General features: G+C 37.9%; 1 protein-coding gene across 1 annotated transcript in view; it reads right to left on the bottom strand.

The window, feature by feature from the left end:
• Positions 1-22,066, bottom strand: part of STK26 (serine/threonine kinase 26) — a 64,218-nt gene extending 42,152 nt beyond the window's left edge. The window contains exons 1-2 of the mRNA XM_080652567.1: positions 21,929-22,066; positions 21,678-21,828 (exon numbers count right to left, since the gene is read on the bottom strand). Coding sequence (XP_080508693.1) covers positions 21,678-21,719 — 42 coding nt within the window. The 5' untranslated portion in view covers positions 21,720-21,828; positions 21,929-22,066. The remainder of the gene's footprint in view (positions 1-21,677; positions 21,829-21,928) is intronic.
• Between the last annotated feature and the right edge of the window lie 928 nt (positions 22,067-22,994).

Raw genomic sequence — 22,994 nt, 5'->3', positions numbered from 1 at the left:
CACCTACCTTGAGCACTACAGGACCTGGTATAGTGCTTTGTATACTGTGGGTCTTGGATATATGCTGGGTGTTTACCTGGAGGCCTTTCTAAGATGAAATCATTGACATGAGGTTGTCCTTTCATTTATTATTTGATTTCTGACTTTTGGTGCAAGGGAGATTACATTCAATAAACCAAAGGATATTAAAATAGGTATAAAATTCTAAGGTAATACCCTTTCTCATGTGTGATTGACATAATAAAAACTTTCCAAAGTGACAACTTTGAGATTTTTTTCTTTCTACTGAAGAGCTTTTTTTAATATTTCAAGAAAAACAATTTTAAATATAAGAATGTTACATGCAATAAACACCAATTATTCAAGATAAATGATCTCAAATATAATATTACATGCAATACACATTCATATTTCAAGAAAAAAGGATTTTAAGTATATTATTATTTGGTAATAATAATATTACCAAAACTGTACTAACATAGTATGATATCACAAAAGTTGTAGGAAATATTAAAAATCTGCAAATAACAGGATTACTTCTATTATATTCTAAAATATTTTTTCCTATGGCTTGAAGAGCTATTTTTAAATTAAATTTATTGGAGTGACTTTGGTTAATAAAAATATATAGGTTTCAAGTGTACAAATCTATAGTACATTTTCTATATATTGTATGGTATGTTCACCACTCCAAGTCAAGTCTCCTTCCATTATCATTTATCCCTCCTTTAACCTCTTCTACCTCCCTCCATTCCCCTCTTCCTATGGTAATCATACTGTTGTCTCTCTATGAGTTTTGTTTTTTTGCTTAATCACTTCATCTTTTTCACTCACCCCTATCACCCCTTCCCTTTGACAGCTGTCAATCTGTTCTTTGTATCTGAGTCTGTTTCTATTTGGTTTGTTAGTTTATATTGTTCATTAGATTCTACATATAAGTGAAATCACATGGTACCTGTCATTCTCTGACTGGCTTATTTCACTTAGCATAATACTAGTATTCTCCAGCTCTTTAGTGTGCAGAGAACAACAGGTCTTGAAATAATATGGAGCTATACCCCAAAGAAAGTTGGTAGTAGCCATAAACACAAGGATGCATATCAGTGCTATACGCAAATCTGATTTTGAAAGCACATCTGCAATCACTATTAACCAGAGCCACAGGACTACTCTTTGTTCCGTAGAGCCCAGTATTATTTCATACGTGAATGCAAAGATTAGAGGCCTCAAAGAGCCACAGTCTGTGTATCACTTTGCTTTACATTTCAATTTACTTGGGCTAAACACATATAGAAATCCACAATTCAATCAGGGATCAGGTTTAACCATAAGCATTAATGTTAAAATTAAAGGGATTATTTCTGACTAGACAGGAAGTTACATAAATATGACCTGGGATTGATAACAAGCTCTAACTATAAAATATTAATTTGGAAAGGGGGACAAGGTCATACGGTGAAAGGAAGACAAAGATTCTACTAATATATAAATTATAAAACAGGTATCCTAATTTATTCAGGCCATTATTTAATCAAATCTACATAGGGCATTTTAACATGATGGACACTGAGAGCCTGATTTTATGCTATCCATAATGGAAGATGTCATTAAAGGATGTCATTCCAGTACTTTCAGAAATAAATACCTTTGTAGAGAATCTAAAGCAGAGACCCCTAATAGCAAATATCGAACTATCACAGATAATGTTATGGTGAATCTTTAGCTCACTTATTAAAATGCATAGGATTGAAACAAAATTGATTTTTTTTCACCGCCTATCTTCCTTCTAGATGCAAAACTCCAATTAAAATCAATAGATTTGAAGCTTGTAAGCACAGCACTAAATTATTAACACCATGAGTTCTTTTAGAAAATTAACACTGATTGAAAAAGTGGGATTTTATATAGACTTACCTTTTCATTCTTAATGAGAAAGTGGCTGCAGTATAATTTCCCTCTTTAATCAAATCTATACTTTGAACAAATTTAATCAAATAGTATTTGCAAGGAGTTACTGAATGGAATCTTAGGACTAAGGAAAATTATTCTTGGGTTCTGCTGGCTTTAACATTCTATGATCTCAAGAAAATGATACTGATAGCATGATGTGGTCAATAGCAAACAATTTTAATCTTGGCAAAGACTAATAATGGAGCAAAGAGGAGATTATAGATTATTCTAAAAGAATGGTCTCTAATATTTTCAACAATCTACTTTTCATTTTTCAAAAGTGAAAAATATTATCAGTGTCTATTTATGGGTGCAGGGCTAAAAAAATAATGCTTATTGTTATTTTTTATGACCTATCTACTTCTTTAAGAGATTTGAAACAGTGCATTAATAAACAAGAATTAACTCAGAAACCAAGTAAAAAAGGATATGTGGGTGTGTGCACGCGCATGCAATAGTTGAACCTGAAAACCTAAGCTAAGAAGTACTACTACTACTAATGGGAATAAAAGTTAGTTCTGCACTCAGAAGCATGATGCACCGAACATATATGAGAAATAAGCTTACATGAAAAAAATTTCTATATTAACAAAACAGGGGCTAGATTTTTAATATTCTCACTAATGATGATTTTATTATTGTTATTCCCTTTCCCTTGCACAATGAGTATCAGTTCATTGGGGGGGGGAGTACTAAATATTGTCATATTTCCATTTTCCCAAAGAATTCTAGCTTAGAGAACTATTCTTTTTGTTGTAAATTAATCTCCTCTCAAAGTTCACCAGTTTATCCTGAACTGGAGTTTCTCAAATTGATCTCTATCCTACCCTACACCTCATTGTCAATAGCACTTGTGACTATCCTAATCCCTATTCCAAACAGTACAAATTCACCAGTTTTTACTCCCACTGATCTGTGCTGATATTGCTGAAATCTATTCATGTTGCCAAAGCACAACATTTGACAACTTAAATGTTCAAATAAAGGGAGAAGTGCTAATGAAATTATGAGATAGCTACTAATATGAGTTGAACCTTTTAAAATATATATATATATATATATATATATATATATATATATATATATTGATTTCAGAGAGGAAGGGAGAGGGAGAGAGAGAGATAGAAACATCAATGATGAGAGAGAAACATTGGTTGGCTGCCTCCTGCACACTCCCTACTGGGGATGGAGCCCACAACCTGGGCATGTGCCCTTGACCGGAATTGAACCCAGGACCTTTCAGTCTGCAGGCTGACTCTCTATCCACTGAGCCAAACCGGCTAGGGCGAACCTTTTAATTTTTAACAAATACCAAAAAACTATGGCTAGGATATATTTTATTAGTTGAAATTTATAGTCCTTGCTCAGTCGGTAATCAACTTAATAAAACTGTAAGGATAATCAACATCCAGTACGAAATGTGAATATAGGTACAAAATCTGAATTTTTTTCCTTTAAAAAATTATATATAATCTGTTTAAGAATTTTAAAAGACCATAGGATTTTAGGACTGGAAATGACCCTTATAAGATACTTGGATTTCTTTGACTGTATAATGAGTGATTTCTAGCTGGAGGTGGGATGGGCAATGACAAACAAGTAACCTCAGGATGGAGACAAATGACCAAGATCCTTAATTAGTTCTTGAATTGCCATAGCCAAAATAAGCATTATGAGCAATTCAAAGTAATTAAAATGATTTGAACAGTGTGCTACCCGAAAAGATCTGTGATCTACAACTGGAAATGACATACCCTATCATTCACAGCCCTGACCAGAGAGCAAGTACCATTCAGCAAACAACTCTTCACTGCCCACCCCAAAAGGACCCATAACCATTTTGAAAAACACAATCTTAGAACTCCCTTTGTCTTTGCCTTGGCTAATATCATTCTCTTCCTTTCTCTTCTTTTTACCTAGTCTCAAAGCCAGCTCAGCTAGCCAGTGATGCCTTTCCTGCCCACCTCGGTAGCCCGGCTTGATTCATCTTTCCTAGGAATTCCCGGTCAGGCTAGTAGGGAGCCACTGAAAGCTTTCATTAGAGGAGTCTGAAAAAAATAAAGTCTGTATTTCAGGCAGCTGCATCATGTCTGCATGTTGCCTCGACTCTATGTAGTGACAAAGGACAGAATAGCATGATTTAAAAAAGGTATGATGTCTGACATTTTCCAGAGAAAAATACTGTAGAAGTTCATGATTAACTGAATATGAAGATAAAGGAAATAAGTAGTAGCTAATTACAAATACCTGTTATCCTTTTTCTCCTTTCATAATTTTCTGATTTACCAATATATATTTTAAGGCTGATGGCACCTTCCCCACTAAATCAACTAGATAAGTGGCATTTGGTAGAGCCTGATTATTTCACATTATGATCTCATAATTTTAATGAAATTTTGATTAAGTACTATTCTCTTTACTGCTGACAAGGTACCTGAGATGTTAATTGTAGGGTGAAGACACTTATTCAGCCCAGGAGGAAACAAATGTGATTATACCTGACACTTAACAGTCTCTAGTCACTTTCCTTCTCTAATAGATATGGCCTTTTAATTTAAAATAGTGATCAAAGCAATCAATGCCCTCCTTTATATTCCTGCATAAAATTTGTCCAGTCTTATTTTCTTGCTTTAGAAACTACAAAAAAAGTTAAAATGTATCTGTACACACACACACACACACACACACACACACACACACACACACACACAAATTACCACTCATTATAGTTACTAATACAGCTTTCCATACAATTCAACCATTAAAATCTATGTCTAGAAAACAAACAAAAATATATCTACCTCTTTACTATTATCTGGAGTCTCTCCTTGAATTAAGCATTATAATAATGGGACCAATATACAAATTATTTACCAAAATAAAAAGAAACTTTCCTACTATTTTACTGTATCCCCAATCTCGAGAAAATACTATACTAGTAAGAAGCTTCCTTTCATTAGATCAGCAATTCTCAATAGGTTCCATGCCTTAAGGCAGGGATCTGCAAACTTTTTCTCAAAAGGCCATAGAGTAAATGTCTTGGGCTTTGTGGGCCAGTTACAGTCTGTGGTCTCTGTCACATATTCTTCTTTCTAAACAACTCTTTAAAATGTAAAAAACTATTTTTAGCTTATAGGCTACACACAAACAGGCTGTAGGCAGGATTTGGCTATGATTTGCTGTCTGGTGCTCTAAAGAATCCATTGCATATAATATATAAACCTCTCCAGTGAATCTAGAATGGTCTTAGTTGTGCCCTTCTTGGGAGGACTGAGAAAACATTAACTCAAATAATTTTCTCTGTTTTGTGGTTAAGATGAAAATTGTGGTTGAAAAAGGGTTGCATTAAATTAACAAAGCTCAAAAAATACTACTGGAGAAAGATGATATTATGTGAAAAATATAGGCTTTCAAAAATTTACTAGGGATAAGTTAAAATCCAAAATTCCAAGGAACTGTCATTTTTGTCTAAAGCATAAGTCAAATGTTATAGCCTCACTCACTGCCTCTTAGTAGAAAATTAATTACATGTAGTAGAAAAGTAATTACACATTCATTGCCTCAGTATAAAATTAATTACATCTAATACAAACTTTGCTTGGAATGGATACCTGATCATTTTTATATATAGCCACGTGTGCCTTATCTTTTATAAATATCAGCCTAGTCTAGACACCTTAGAGGAATCCTCAAGGCTTAGTTTTAGAGTTTAAGGGTTAACAAAACAATCTCCTCACTTTACATTTGAAGAGATGTATGCAGGCATTATTTCATAGTATAGAGCAACAAAACACACTACATTCTGCATTCTAGTAGTTAGGAGAAAATAAGTTAGTGGCTTACCAGAAAAAATAACTAAATTCTCAAGCTCTGGAACCACTTGGCCATATTAAATAAGATTATTCTTTCACAATATACAGATCATCTTTTCAGTTAAAGGAGTTTTTTAAAATCGTCCAAAGCCCTGCTTCATCTTTCATTCATAATCAAACATTATAACTGCATGGCATACTGTCATAAAAATTACACAAAAGAGTAATCAAATTAAAATACTTTTAAGTTATACAAGTTCACCCTCCCAAATAACCCAGGCTTGTGAATGGACAACAGGAGAGAGCTATCTCTATCTTGGAATGTGGGCCGGGGGCTGTAATCCCTGAGCAGAAAACAATGCTTGTTTTTTAAGTGTGAAGCCATTTATATCTTTTAAATTGTTGGAAAGTCAAAAGCCAACAATAGAATTAATACAGTATTTAGTATCCATAAGTGTTATTAGAAAAAAGTAACTGGACAACATACTACTTAGAACTCTCTCAGCCAAGACATAAACCAAATAGTGCTAAAAAGTCATTAAGCACACTTATTTTAAAGTAAATCTGAGATACTACTCAGCCTTGAAGGCTCCAAAGAACTGTTTTAATCATTTCCTGAGAGAGAATTTTAAGGCCAGAACCTACTGGAAACGTAACAATGATAGTAAGTCCAGTCATATGGAAGAACAATTCTTTCTCTTTAACCTCCCTCCCCCAATAACAGTCTAACTTAGCCAAATATAATCCAGTGATAATCGGGCACTTTTCCTTGTTAATGGAAAGTATTCCTTTTGCCTACAGAGAAAAAAAAAGGCCACCCAAAATGACTCCAAGTGTCCAGAAACAATTTATTGGCCCAGTACACATGCCACCAAAATTGCACATCTTAAACAGAAAAGCAGCTGAAATCACCATTCCTATGATATCAGCTCTTTCCCCTAGTCTTTCCCAAGCTTTCTCTCAACCAAATATACTCTTTATAGATATTTTCTTGCCATAACAAAGCAATTATGTACACATAATTCTTATCACAGAAGTCATAAGCAAGAAGAAAGAAATGAATTACTATTACCTCCCCAATTTCCTTTTCTGTTAGCTTTTTCTCCTCTCTGCAGAAAGTAGAGAAATTTCCCATTCTAAAAAAATAGAATTCTCAAATCTTTAAAGCAAAAGACTACTTTTCTCCTTCCTTGGAAATACTGTCTTTCTCTTCTTCCAGAGTCCAACACCTTTTCCCTCACCAATATTTTCTGTAATCCTCTGGTATCATGAAATTCTACCTTCCCTAAGCAGAGTTTACACTGCAGCCTCCAAAATGATGCCTAAACCTCACCAGATAGAAGATCCATAGCAACAGCAGGAATAGTTTTTTTCACTTGCTATTACCAGAAATCACAGTCCCAAAAGATGACCATGGAGGTGTCACCTATGTGACAACCTCGAAATTGACTCATTGTTTAACTACTCAAATCCACGTTTTCATTTTATGTGTCCTTTGGGAAGCCTGTGACACAGTAAAAAAGATCTTTCAGTGACAGTCACCATTTTTTTCATAAAGAAATAGTGTTTTTTTTAAAGCAGCTCTCTGGATATAAGATTTCATCACTGTAAGAGAATCTAATTCCCCATCCCTTCTATTCTCTATCACTTTAGAATACACAGTATAACATACCTATGACAATATTAGCTTTAAAATAAGAGCTTAGACAATGATCACAAGTTTCTGTTAACTACAAGTCATTTGTATAATACCCATATACCACTGATTATACTAACAGGTAAACTGGTTTATATTTATCAAAAGCAGTTCCTTTGATGTGATGATATTCTGTAAGGCTACTGTATGGGAGAAATTAAGCAGAAAATTGAGAATCTTGAAAAATATAATTCTATGTAATGTTCAATTAAATTCTAATTCACTAAAATAGCTCAACAGTGTCATTCAATTTTATTAAAAGTAATTTCCCATTATCTGCATCCTGTATAGAGTAAGACTGATGTGAGTCCATTTTTTCAAGAATAATAACAATTTAAACATTAAAGGCAGAAAGAACTAGCCATGATAAAAATGCAACATATATAAAACCCTGATAACCCTATTACGTATTTAGACTGAGGTACATATAAATATATGTTATTTACATTGGAGTAAATATTCCTAAAAAGGGTAAAGAATCCTATATATTTTCTATCTAATAAAATATATTTAGCAAATCCATGGATACCATAATTTTTACTGAGTGCATAATTTTTACTGAATTCCTGTTATATAAAGACCTTCTTAAATGACATTGTCAAATTGTAATTTTCTGCTTCTTGAACTTAGTGATAATCTTATCTTTTACCCATTTTTATTACTATAATTCACTTTTCTACTTTTTAAAAAGAATTATGTCTAAAATTGGTAGAATTGATTAAAAACTCTATAGGCAAATGTTGAGCCTTATTTTCTTGAACAGATTAAAAGTGTTTTCAGACATAAAATATATTTCATGCAAAATATACAGTTGACTCTTGAACAACAACTAGTGTGAACTGGGCTGGTCCATTTATATGTATATTATTTAATAAACTAGAGGCCCGGTGCATGAAATTCGTGCATGGGGGTGTATGTCCCTCAGTCCAGCCTGCACCCTCTCCAATCCAGGACCCCTCGAGGGATGTCCGACTGCCCGGTGGGATCGGGCCTAAATGGGCAGTCGGACATCCCTCTCACAATCCAGGACTGCTTGCTCCCAACTGCTTGCCTGCCTGCCTTCCTGATTGCCCCTAACTGCTTCTGCCTGCCAGCCTGATCACCCCCTAACCACTCCCCTGGCAGCCTGATTGATGCCTAACTGCTCCCCTGCCAGCCTGTTTGCCCCTAACTGCCCTCCCCTGCAGGCCTGGTCACCCCTAACTGCCCTCCCTTGCAGGCCTGGTCCCTCACAACTGCCCTCCCCTGCTGGCCTGATCGCCCACAACTGCCCTCCCTTGCAGGCCTGGTCCCTCCCAACTGCTCTCCCCTGCTGGCCATCTTGTGGTGGCTATCTTGTGTCCACATGGGGGCAGGATCTTTGACCACATGGGGGCAGCCATCTTGTGTGTTGGAGTGATGGTCAATCTGCATATTACTCTTTTATTAGATAGGATAGAGGCCTGGAGCACGGGTGGGAGCCAGCTGGTTTGCCCTGAAGCATGTCCCAGATGAGGGTGGGGGTTCCCTTGGGGCATGGGGTGGCCTGGACGAGGGGCCTGTGGTGGTTTGCAGGCCGGCCACACCCCCTGGTGACCCAAGCGGAGGCCCTGGTATCTGGGGTTTATTTATCTTCTACAATTGAAACTTTGTAGCCTGGAGCGGAGCCAAGCCTTCAGCTTGCTCTGTGGAGGCAGCCATTTCTATTGGGGGATTTATGTATCATCTATAATTGAAACTTTGTAGCCTTAAGCAGAGGCCTGGGCCAGCCAGGGTGTGCGGAAAGCTTGGCTTCCTCCATCACCGGGGGCAACCCTAGCCTCCTGCTCTTTCCAGCTCCGTGGCTGCTGCCATTTCTGTTTGGGTTTATGTATCTTCTATCATTGAAACTTTGTAGCCTTGAGTGGAGGCCTAGGCCGGCAAAGGCAGGCGGAAAGCTTGGCTTCCTCCATTGCCGGGGAAACCCAAGCGTCCCTCCTGCTCTCTGTGGCCGTAGCCATCTTGGTTGGGTTTATTTGCATATTCTCTCCTGATTGACTGGTGGGCGTGGCTGGTGGGTGTAGCGGAGTGATGGTTAATTTGCATATTACTCTTTTATTAGATAGGATATACACTCAGCCCTCTGTATCCATGGAATCAACCTATGGCTGATGCAAACAGTATTTTCCATCCACAGTTGGGAATCTTCGGATGTGAAGGACTGACTATATGCATTCTGTATGCACTGTTCTACACCATTTTATATAAGAGACCTGAGCATCTGAGGATTTGGGTATCTGCATGGGAGGTTCTGGAAACAATCCCTCACAAATACCAAGGGATGATTGAAGTTAGGTTTTTTTGGGTATCAACAGTTATACTCAGACTTTTGACTGATCAGGATTCAGTTCTCCTAACTCCCATGTTGTTCAAGGGTCAACTGGACATTTTGTGTGCATATATACACAGCCCCATCAATTTTCTTTAACAAAAACTTAATCTACCACTCAGAATAATGAAAAAAGTATCCTGGAAAACAAACAGCTACCACATAAGAGGTGAGAGGTATAAGGTAAACATATCAGAATTTTTACACCCAAACAAATTGTATTCCCTAAAGTCTCCCAGGGACTCAAGGAATTTATTCTAATGATAATTAAACATCCTTTAAAATTTAGAGGTACATTTCTGCACATGCTTTTGATCATCCTCATTCATGGCTAACTTTGATTATGAGAGTTAATTTTGTTTTATTGGTTGTGTGTTTATTTTAGAAATTGAAAGTGACTTAGGTCCAAGACTGATGAATGAGGTGTGTAATCAAGTTTGTTCACATTGTTTGGTGTTGGCAAACTCATTAAGTAGTCCCTATTTGCTTCTCTCATTTTCAGTCCTAATCCTTTGTTTTAACTAAGCTCTGAACTCTTCTACATGGTACCTGTTGGAAAACAGTAATTCATTAATCTGATAGGTATGGAGAATAGTTTAGAGAGCTGAATCTGGAGTCAAAAAGCTCATTTAGGAAGTGGCTTGATATTTCCCTAATGGTTCAGAAGTAACTTCCTCTCCTCTCCAGGAATTTACATTGTAAACACAAGTTTCCAAAGTTTTTACTGTGAATGGGTAGTTTTCACATAATAGCAGTCCAGGGTTATTAAGCCCAGGACTTGGAGGGGGGAGGGGCGAGTAATAACAGCATGAGGAGAAGGAATTATAAATAATAAAAATTGGCGATATATCAACATTGGGAAAAAAGTCTTAAAAATGTCTACATTTGGGGGAAATATTGCCATTTACTGGCATATAGGATACTGGCATTTTATTTTACTGGCATTTTATTAGCCAAATTGCATTTTTACAACTCTAAGCACAAATTGATTTCATGTTCTTAATAAAACTGTTTTTCATTTGGAGATAGGAGCATTTACTCAAGTGTTCAAGCCTACCTGGATCAAAGAAACAGAAGTTGATGGGTGACCGAGATTTTGGAAGTTGCAGAATTTAACACAATGTTGAGTTTGGCCTCTTAGAATGATAATTGGGAAGCATGTTATGTTACATTATTTATTTATTTGTTCATTTATTTTAGAAAGAGTGGAAGGGAGGGCCAATGTTCTAGCCACTGAGAAACACCAGCTAGAGCAGAAATCATGTTTTTTTAATTCATCACAATTTCATCTATCTATTTCCATGCAGCACCTCCAATATCGATCTTCACTCTTGAACAAACCTGTAACTAACTAATTACTTCTGCTGGGATTTGTGGCCAGCACTTAAAAGTCAACATTTCTAGAAATGAACTAATTTTCTTTCAAACTCAGCCATATCTTTGAGTCTTTACTCTCCCATCATATTTCTCCCCTTTCCATATCGAATTAGTCACCATGGTCTGTTAGTCTTCCTTGAGTGGTGCTCAGAGCGATCCTCAGACCAGCAGAACATCTGGGAACTTGTAAGATATGCAAATTCAAGACCCCACTTCAAACCTACTGTACTGAATCAGAAATTCTAGAACTGGGGCCTGTCAATCTTTGTTTTAACAAACCCTCTAGGTCAGTGGTCGGCAAACTGTGGCTTGTGAGCCACATGTGGCTCGCGAGCCGTGGTTTGTCTCTCTGTTGATTAATGAGTTTGCTGACCACTGCTCTAGGTGGTTCTTGTGTATGCTCAGGTTTGTCCATCACTGCCCTACATCAAATCCTTATTTCTATAGCCTGAGCTATTACAATATTTGCATATTATATATAGCGTTCCACTTCTCTAACCCAGCCTGCTGGGTTGGAAGCCTAGTGCAATCTCCCAAAACAAACAAAACCACATTTCTCTCATCAGTTTACTTTCTTGCTGAAAAAAACTCCTTGTTGTAGACAGGATTAAAAAAACTGTCTGGAATTCAAGGCCTTTTATAATTTGGTCCTATCCGTTCATGGCAATAAGTACCTACCTCAAACCTCTGTTATAGAAAGAACCTTGTGTGTGCCTCTTTGTCCTTTTCTCTTGTCTATCTCCCATTCTCCTTTAAGGGTCTGTTGAAGGCTGCCCTGCCTAGAAGCAATGTAGTGCAGTGGTATAAAGCATGAATACCTAGCAGAAAGATACTCTGTAAATGAGAGTTCTTTTCCTTAGTACAGTCTTCCTTGGAATGCTTCTATGGCAGTTTCAATCCTATTTGGAATTCATCACTATTGCTCTGTGTTCTTAGATTTCTGTATGTACCCATGTCAAGTTTCTCCAATCTCTATATATAAAAAGCGAATATGCAAAGTGTCCCCTCCAGTGTTTGACTGGGAGACAGGGAGTTCAGTCGCTTGCTATGACGTATGCTGACCACCAGAGGGTGGCATGGAACGAAGGAAGGCCCTGGCCAGCAGCCAGCAGCTGGGGAAAGGAGGCCCCAGCTGGCAGCCAGAAGGCCCCAGTTGGCCCTGATTGCCAGCCAGGCCTTGGGACCCTACCTGTGCACATATTTTGTGCACCAGGCCTCTAGTTATAGTATGAACTTCTTGAGGTTAGGGCAGCCTTGGGCAAACTACGGCCTGCAGGCCAGATCCGGCTGTTCTATCCAGTTCTCTTGCTCTCCCCTCTGCTCCTTTACTTTGAATTTATATTAGTTCACACAAACACTCCATCCATGCTTTTGTTCCGGCCCTCCGGTCCAGTTTAAGAACCCATTGTGGCCCTCGAGTCAAAAAGTTTGCCCACCCCTGGGTTAGGGACTTTTATACTTTTTGTATCTCAAACATAGACATTGAGCACCTCATCCTATACAAAGTAGACCTTCTAAACTTTGCTGCAAATACTTTTCTAGTTTAAATCACACCATTATTTCATGCACACTAAGCATGAAAAACATTAAACCTAGATCCCCAGTGTCCAACCTGGGAAAGTCAATATATTACTACTTACTGACAGGCACATAGGAAGGCTCAGAGTTAAACTGAAACAAAGGATTTGAACTAAAACTAGAGAAGCAAACAGGACCCTAATTAATGAGTTTGCTAACTGTCCTTCCCATGAGGTCAGTATCATTTAAAAAGCATACATTTGAAATATGCTTCTTTCCCTGAAGCTGCCAGGCACACTGACTATGCCCTCCTTAACCACAGAGGTCAAAGTTGTATTTTCTATCACCATACTTAGTAGCATATGTGCATGGTTTGCTGATTGGTTTCTTTTGTGCTTCTGCTTAAATTTAAGGCTGGCGGCAGGAAAATGAGACCAGAGAGTTGAGAAACTTTCCTAGCTACAGTGGGCAGACATAATCATGAGGCAGAGGCTTTGGGAAGAAATTATGACTATGATTGCTATTGGCTAAGCTTCCACCAAATTTCTTGCCTTAATAACAACTTATGCCCCACCTTATTATCTATGTTGCCTATCCCTTCCCCATCACCCACTGTTGTGTTATTTATACTATTCTGCATCAATGAATTAAATCCCAGTTTGATATAATATACTGTAAAATGATATGTCCAAAGCCAATGGCTTAATAGAAAGCCGGGGGAGGGGATAAAAAGGCACTAACACATGACTCAAAAAATGCATTTTCAAAGAAAAAATCTGGATGTGTTGTTCTTGAAGTATTTATTCCACCTGCCAAAAGTTCACTCCTAGGATTGTGTTACTAGGCACTCTTGAAACCTAGTAGAGTAACTCACTAGTGTGCTTAGAAATTCCCTAACACATCTAGTGTGGTATGGATTTCATATCCAGGAAAACTTCATTAAGTTGATAGTGGTAAGCTGTTTCTACAATTCAAAGCAACTGTTATTCTTTAGCAAGACACTCTATTGTTCTGTAATAAACAAATTGAAAAATCTAATGATGGTGGATTTGAATCCATACTTTTTTTTCAGTCCTTTGCATTTTAACTAATAGAGTTTTACATATTATTTTTCTTACTTTTTTTAAACAGATGAAAGGGGCTTGGGGAAAAATCACTAAGACCACAATCTCTGTACAAGTATCACAAAAAAAGGTTGAAGTTTTTCTGTAAACGTTTTTCATAAGAAAAAGACAAAAACATAATTTTTTGGATTTCCTTAACAGCACATTTTTTGTTACTTGACCAGAAAGAAGTGGACACTTAAATATAAAATTGGAATATTTTCAACTCTTTCATCTGAGCTGTCTACAATTTTGCTTACTCTAGTCGGAAAGAAGTATGAACCATAATTTTGTTCTAATTTTGCTAGAATATCCAGAGCTATGTCAGACCAATAGGCTAATCTGACATTTTAGGACATGGATCATTCTAATCCATGATGATATGATAAATGAAGGAAAGAAAAGCCCAGTAGGATGCTGTCAGGAAAATGCTGAAACAAATCCAGAAAAGGTTGAGGGGGAGGGTACCTCTATCTCCAGTGAGGTAAACGCTGGTGAGAAGTTGGGGGAGAGACAGTCAAGAATAGAGAAGAAAGATAGGATCTCCTTTGTACTAGGTTTCCTAGTTTCTTTGAATGTGCAAGTCAGGTGATCCACATATAATCATATAATTCCCCAATTATATGAAATTTTAAGAAGGGGCAACAAAGCTGATGGTGGATAGAGTTGGCCATAAATTTGCTATTTTATTTTTTAATCCATATTTGAAGGCCTTTTCCTATTGGATAACTCTTCCAATTTCATGGTATTGTTGAGAGGAATTAGTCGATATCTTTTGAAAATGTTTGATTTCTATAAGCATTAATTCAAAGATGTTGTCCCTACCATATAACACCTTAGTCTAAAATGGCAGGCAACCATATGAGAAATGTACTTCAGATGCAGTCAAAATGTTATTTGTGTATATTTTATTGATTTTTTTGTTCTTTTAAAAAGGAGTTACCACATGGCATTCCTCCAGAGACACATTGTTTTATATGTTCCTGTAGTGGAAATTCTTTGGGACTTAGTGATGAAAAATGAAAAGGAGTTTGTTGCATCACACTTAATATTGGTGTTAATTTTTGTTCTCCTAAGCCCATTTTCTAGCAACAAGTAAAACTACCACTCTTTCAAAAAACATCATTCAGTCAAAAACTATCATCAAGCTGTCCAAAATTTACTATTAGATTTCCTTTTTTAAAGGCATTATTCCCTGTAAAATATGAACATCCATGGGAGAAGTCATACACTAAGTCATTAATCAAAAACACCTTACTATGAACAAAATTTATCAGACTCTGCTAATGTGACAGCTGAGAGAGAAATGTAGTTTCTTTTTTTATTTGTTTGTTTTGGAGGGGTGGAAACAGAGGGCAGGTACAAGAGGTTATTTTTCTCCCACAGGCACAAATTTGTCTGAAATCAGCCCTAGCTACAGAAAGCAATGAGGCTCCTTATTCCCTCAAAGGCTTTGGAAGGTAAGGGAATGAGAGCTTTAGTATGAATAGCTGATTATTTACAAGTATATTTTCTTAGATATAATACATTTAAATCATTTCAATAAGTAGAAAAAAATCTACATTGTTTACATATAAACTAGCCTTTATGAACTACAATAATTTAAACATCACATAATATGTATAATTAAAGAAACAGAATGGAAAAAAGTTAGAAAAGTCTAATCTATACAGCATTCAGCCAATTACATATAATTCATACCTAATGGTATAAAGAAAGGTAAAATATGTGGTCCTTGCCTTTAAGAAATTTACAGCCTAGTTTGGAAGACAAGTATAACATATATAATTAGAGAAAATCTAAGGCAGCATAAATCAAGGACTGAGTTTTCGACTACTGTCAATAGATAAAATAGGTGCTTGGAAATGGGAGAGATTTCGGTAGTCTGGAACATTCAGAAAAAGTTCATGGAGAAAGTAAGATAGAGACCCTGAATATCAGGTAGGATTTGGTCAGTCAGTGATTACTGAACTGTAACTGGCATGGTAGAACAAAAGGGATTTCTTATTGAAAAGTAGTGATAACTAAGTTTATATCTGTAGCAAGGAGCCGGATAACAGAAAGTCTGGAAAGTTGAGCAGAGGATTTGGGGCCTGGTGATGGTAGAGGCATGTGTATGTGTGTGGAGGGGTACTGGATTTCAAAAAATGTGGGTTATCACACAAAAGATAGATAAGATAATGACATGAAAACATTGCTTTGCAGGATTAACTGTCCATATACATCATAAATTTTATAAAGGAGCTCAAAATATATTCTACAGATGATAGTTAATTCATCTTAATAACATTTCATTGAGGCAAAGGAAATTTAGCTTTTATTACTCCTCATTTCATAAATAATTTGTTCAAGGTCACTAAATAAATGAAAGCCAGAATAAAAAACACAGTATCACAATGTTCAATGTTTCTTAAGCACGTTCTAAATAATATTCTCTCATTTTCTATGACTCAAGCAAGGGAGGTAGATGATGGACCTTTGTTGTCAAGTGCCATTTCTAGACCCTCATTAGTGTTCAAGGCACATGTCCTATCACACCCAATTACTGTTTACACTTCTTATAGCCTCTAGCCCCCTGATACCATACTTTCTAACCACCCCCAACTTTCCCAGCTAACAGTTGTCTTGGATTATTCTGTCCCAGATGGCCTTCTGCCATTATCATTAGCATACTCAACATTTCTGTATCAACTGCTCACCAATAGGACAATGGTTTGAGTTTAATCAATGCAAGGCAATACTTTCCACTTTCACCTCAAATTGCAAAACTGATTACTATCTTCAGAAGGTACAAGGGAGGTTAAAACTTCACATACTAGATTCTGGCACCAAACCCAAATCGTTTTCTCCAATTTAGGTTTCATGATGAGAGTAAAAAAGTTAAGGAATTCCCCTCAGTTAACTCCCTCTGGATCTTGACACATTTTCTCTTCCTCCCATGCACCTTAAAGTCACTGGTCCTTTCCTTACAAGCTGATCCTTCACCTATACTTCCTATCTCATGAGGGCCCTCACTTAAACATATTCTCTCTGTCATTATGACCTTCTCCCTCCTGGTGGCTCATATTCTTCAGTTTCGAGAAAAGAGACTGGCATATAGTAAATGCTTAGTAAATGTGTGATAAATGACTAAAGCATCAAACCTACATTTTCAAGTATTTGCTGAACAATTTTTGAAAACAGCTTGAGGCATATTGATATACAAAAATGTATAATTTAATGTATACAATTTGATGAGTTTGGACATAAGCATGCATGTGTGGAAACCATCACCACAAGCAAGATAATGTTCTGTATTTTAACTTTGTCATCCCATTGTTACCTCAAACCTAACAGAAACTAAAAAAAAGTAAAGCAACAAACCTATTTCCACTCAAATATTTATTCTTTTATGATGTAAGACATGTTTTTCTTTGAAGTTTTCAGTTATAAATCATACTTAAGTTGAAGATATGTCCCCTTAAACAGAAATCATTAACTTCCTACTAGATCTGGCTCTTCTCCATGACTTTCCAATTATTTAAGATATATCATAATTCTCCCAGTTCCCCATATTAAATACTACAAAATCTTATATTCCTCTTTCTTTAACTGGCAAATTATTAAATTTGGTAATTATATATTTTTTACTTCATAGTATTAGATATATGGAAGGCAGTTAATGCAAGGTCCATTACATCTGGACAGACATGATTGCCCCACTGAAATAGCCTCAGTAGATCAAATGGCCTCAAGTCTCTCAATTATCCAGATCATCCATTAATCCAATGTTGAGATTGCTCTTCCTATATATAACTTTGTTCATTGAGTCTCCCTTATTCAGAAATGTATAATGGCTAGTCCAAAGGCCAAAATCCTTTCTTAGAAGTCAAGAACATTATAATCTGGAGCTAATAAAAATTTCCAATTTTACCTTCTATTATGTCTCTAGAGGAATTCTTCATCATAGTCCAAGTGATTTTTATCCCATTCTCAAAGACTGTGTGCACACACATATTTGGCAGGTGTGCCCTTCCTTGTCTACATGCATTTTCTCAGAATTTTTCTCTGCTTGGAAATGTTTTTCCCAATATAGATCCTAACAACAATCCTTTGGGGTCAGTTTATCATCTGTAAATCTTCAACTCTTCCACTCAGAAAATTCTATTATAGAGTAAGTATTACATTTGCATTAGTTGATATTTCATGTGTTAGATTTAACTCCCTGACAACATTTTAAGATTTTTAAAGGTGGAGATCATTTAGTATATGTACTTCTGTATCCTTCCCAGAACCCAGTAACTAAGTTCACCAATGCAAGCCAATGTTTTCTACCACTTAGACATAAGTCTTCAATAAAGTGTTCATTAATCCTTAAACCTCATTTCCATCTCAAACCTCAAAGCTCAAACCATTCAAAACTAATACCAATTTGATCATATTTAAAGATACATGAAAGCTAATTTTTAAATTCTTTAGCAAGAACTTAAAAATTATTTCACAAGCCCTAACCGGTTTGGCTCAGTGGATAGAGCGTCGGCCTGTGGACTGAAGGGTCCCGGGTTCGATTCTGGTCAAGGGCATGTACCTTGGTTGCAGGCACATCCCCAGTGGGAGGTGTGCAGGAGGCAGCTGATCGATGTTTCTCTCCCATCGATGTTTCTAACTCTCTATCCTTCTCCCTTCCTCTCTGTAAAAAATCAATAAAATATATTTAAAAAAATTATTTCACAAGAGACATAACATAAAGCACAACATAACTTAGTACTCCAATTCAACATTTAACTTTATTCTCCTACCTACATTTTATAAAATATTTAACAACCAGTTTAGAATACTTGTCTTTAGAAATACCAATGCAGGTTCTAAGGGGAAATAACAAACTTAAGTATGATTTACAACTAAAAATTTCAAAGAAAAAAAACATATTTTAAATCATTAAAGAGTAAATATTTCAGTGGAAAGAAACAGGTTTATTGATTCATTTTTTTTAAGTTGTGCTATAAAAAAGTTGTGCTTTAAATATTTTTCAAGAGTTTAGCTCCTGGTATGGAAAATTCCTTTAGTTATATACTAAAGAAGTACAAATTAAATACAAAAAATTCATATCCTTGACATTTGGTGTAATGTGGCAAAAATGTTCATTACCACAATATTAAGAAATATCAACAATGAGTTTGAATAACTAATTCATAAGGAAGAGTTTAAACTGGACCAAATCCTGGGTTTTCTTTCGTCACTCCAAGTTTCTTTTCTATTTTAAACTAGTGGCAACAGAAATTTCTTTGTTTGAAAGTCAGGAATGCTGGAAGTCTTAAGTGATAGAACAGGTAGCTCAGCTTCTACTTCACATCTCTCCTGGGGCGGGGGGTGAGGGGGAGAAAAACACTGTGGATAAAGTAATTTTGTTTTTATTTCTGGAAAAATCATTTTTTCCATCAATCTTCATAATTCTCTAAAATAAACTGTTAAAAAGTTACAGGCCAGGCGACCACTCCACCCTGATTTGTGGAAATACTTACTATACATTAATTTCAAGAACACATGGTTAATCCAAGTTTTTTTTTTACTAGTCTAAAGGTCCAAAAGTTACTCCTAACTCTTTAACAAAACTCTAGGGGAATTTCAAAAGCTCATGATATATTTCTGCATCTCATGTGCAATATTTCTGAACAAAAGAATAGTAAAAGAAATCTAGGCTCAAGTCACACTGCATGCCGTCAAATTTATTTTTAGAGTACTGTACAATTTTAACTGTGGAAAACCAAATGCTTAAAAACTACATATACAAGAAAATGGAAATAAGAAGTTAAGAATTTACCATTTTTATTAAGACGGAGAAAGTGACAAAAAATATTTCTCACTTCTTTGCTAATATTGAAATGATTGCACTCTCCAAATTAGGTTGAACAAAGTAATCACAACTTTGGGAAGGCATAAAGTGAAAGGTAGAATTTATCATTTAAAATACATGATTCATATTCTAAGCCATTTTAATTAACATGTAGAAATTCCAGAGATAGGGAACTCAGATAATTCAACAAAGCTGGGAGCAGTAAGAAATACTGAACAGCAAGCAGTTCCTAAACCATATAAATCAAATAAAGACAAATCAAATAAAGACCAGAAACCATATAAATCAAATAAAGTCAAGACAAATGAAATAAACCCCAGAAACTATTTTCTCCTTAGTACACAGATTTTTCCAGCACACAGAGTTTTTCATAATCACAAATTTGGTAAAGGGGAGGCACTCTGCTGACAAATACAAGCAGACTCTCCAGCACACAATGGAGAGAAAAGCTTGAAAACCCTGGGAGACCAACTTTACCTCTGTAAAGATCTTCTCTCCACATAATGGAAAGAAGGGTACAGTAGAAAATTTTCACACTTTCTTCCACATCAGACAGAGCAAAACTGTAGTGTTGCAAACTACTAATTCACTTAATACAATCAAAGGCAGAACTGAATGAATGGGGTGTGGGGCAGGGCCCATGGGGGAAAGAGGGGGGAAGTGGGGGTGTCCTGAAAAGAAAAAAACTTGGGGGGGGGCATTTTGTAAAGCTTGAATGGATTAACCTTTTTAGAAGCCCTAATATTTCTTATTTTCCCTTTTCTTCCTCTCTTTTATTATTAAATACACACCGACTTCCTGGGGTTCAACTTAGACTGGCTCTATATTTTATTCAGCTAAATGGCCTGGTGCTTAGGACACACTGGAGCCCTTAGATTAGATATATGGCTAACACAAATGGTTCTTTTTTTTGGGGGGGAGTATCTTAAAAATAACTTTTTTTATGACCATATATAAAATGTGACCAATTGCTTAAAAAAGAGATGAATTTCATGCATCTATTAGCAGTAAATCGAGGCCCTAATGAAATATAAGCTATTTACTAATGAAAAAATTATTTGAACTTGGAAAAAGTTTGCTTTCACATTTTTAGAAGATAATGAGAGACTGAGGCTTTAGTGTTTTTAGTCTCTATTCGTAAGTAGGTTGTTTAGGCTATGTGACAAAGGAAAAAATAAAACGTGAATGCTTAAAAGTTAGTAGACTTGGATAACATTTAGTAGATAGCTTAAAATGCACCGATTAAAAACAGTAATAGCATAAAACGTATGGATATAGCTATTTCTTCTTTAATAAAATGAAAATATAATAAGGGGGCTGGGTAGATCTCCAGTAAGAAGTTGAGTCCCATTGCAACAGTCCCTTACCAGTACAAAAAGCTTCTTTAAACCACATGCAGCAGTCATCTTGTGGGAAAGGCAGAGGAGGGGGCTAGAGAGTCATCTCCTAGGTGACTCTGATATGGGATCCTACATTTCTCACACCGAACTATGGGTCGGGTCAGGTCGGGGAGCGAGTTACAACTTCGCCCTTAAGCTGCACCAAAAAGGGAAACGAAGTCACCTCGCGCTTCACTCTATGCACACAGGAAGAGCCCAATTCAATGTCGCCGCCAACGACACCCCCTAGTCTTGCTCCGCCCCAAGTTGTAAGTGTTGGGGGGGGGGTGCGAGTAGGCACAACTTGTGTTTTATCCCACAAATTCAGAGGCACCTCCGTCTTTCCCAAGTTAAGTTATCCCTCCTCCAGTGCCCGAGGGTATCACTCTCAGCAGGCGCAGGTGTCTCACTCTGGCCTCTTTTTATAACCGCCCTCCATCCCGACATGGACGAGCGCCCCAGTCCTTCCTCGCCTTCCCAGCACAGTGCACCACTGAGCCTGAACACCAGAAAACACTTAGAGCCCAATTCCCAGGTCACCTGGCCAGAGCGCCCGGCCCTGCCTTCAGGGGAGCCCTGGGGCCGCCTCTCAAAGCCAGTGCCCAAAGCAGAAGGCGCCCAAGCAGTCACGTGGGTGGCAGGGGCGGCCTGAGCTTCCTCACCTGCATCCCGGGCACTCGGACAGCCACTGGTGAGTGGGCCATGAAAGCGACTGCTGCTCCGCACTGCTTCTGTGGTGGTGGCGCCTTGGGCTGGGACTGGCTCCTCCTCCAGGGGTAGCTCTGCGGCCCTCCCAGGCTTTTCGACCCGGGCCTGGAAGGACACACAGAAGTGGGGTTACTGGGCTAGTGGCGCGCAGCCACAGGCTGGGAGGTGGGCATTTCGCGGCGGGACTCCCTGGGACTCAGTCTACCTTTATGGCGCCCCCCGGCCGCTGTTGCCGCCGCCTCTGCTGGTGCTCCTACTCCTTAATTCGGGGCGCTGTGTGTGGCGGTGGCCGGGACCTGGGCTCCAGTGATGCCGCTCGTCTGCGCCTCGCCGCTTTAGGAAGAGGAGGTGGAGGCTCCCCAGCAACCCGCCCGCTAGGCTGGGCTGGCCCGGGAGGCGGTTGGGGGCGGTTCCACCATTGGCCCTGCCCCCGCCCCACAGTCGGGCGGTGTCAAGAGACTAAGACTCTGAGTGAAGGGGTTTGCCTGGGGTTGCTGGAGCCTGAGAAGGTGGAGACTCTCCAGGCACGCGGAGGGGAAAATCCAGGGACTGGGGCACCTGGAACACAGCTCGGCCTGGACAAGAATGGAAGAGTTTGGGTTACTCTGGGAGTAAGAGGACGTCCCAGACGCGGCCACGTTGCAGGCAGGCGTGCAAGGCTGGGGCACACGAAGCCTGGGAGACCTCTTGAGTTGAAACTTGGGGAGTGCTGGCATCCTGAGCTGGTCAAGGGCGGGGGCACAGAAAGCCACTGATTTAGTGAACCCTTGCCTAGTCCCAGAGTCGGGTATCCCCAGCTTGGGGCCCTCACGCCTTAGGGCAGATCCATAGCCACTCCTGCTTTCCGGATTCCCTGCCCCCAGACATGCTTCAGGTGACTTAAATCTGAGGCTACCCCTACCTCTTGTGATATCACTTGGGGGGGGGGGCAGCTAGGCTGGGGGTTCTCTTCATCACAAATTCTGCAGGTGTAAGAGAGAGGTAACTTGGAAAACAGATGATTCATCCGCAGAAATTTTAATGAGAACAACAGAGGTATGGGAAATGAGATTGGATCAGTGGCAGTACATATTATTGGACTCAGCATACACAGCAGTGGTTTTAGCAACTCCCTGCCTCCACCCCATGTTAGGTTCCACTCCAAGAGGGAGTGAAGCTCTTTGAGAGTACCCTAATAATAACAGTAACAGTGATAATAACAATTACAGGAATCTCATTATGAAGGGACCTCTGGGAACCAACAGGGGTTACTTATATATTTTTTTAAACAT

This window comes from Plecotus auritus (assembly GCF_963455305.1).
Source record: "Plecotus auritus genome assembly, chromosome: X".
In the NCBI taxonomy this organism is placed as follows: Eukaryota; Metazoa; Chordata; class Mammalia; order Chiroptera; family Vespertilionidae; genus Plecotus; species Plecotus auritus.
Note: the sequence above shows the minus strand (reverse complement) of the source record. Positions and strands in the feature narration are given on the sequence as shown.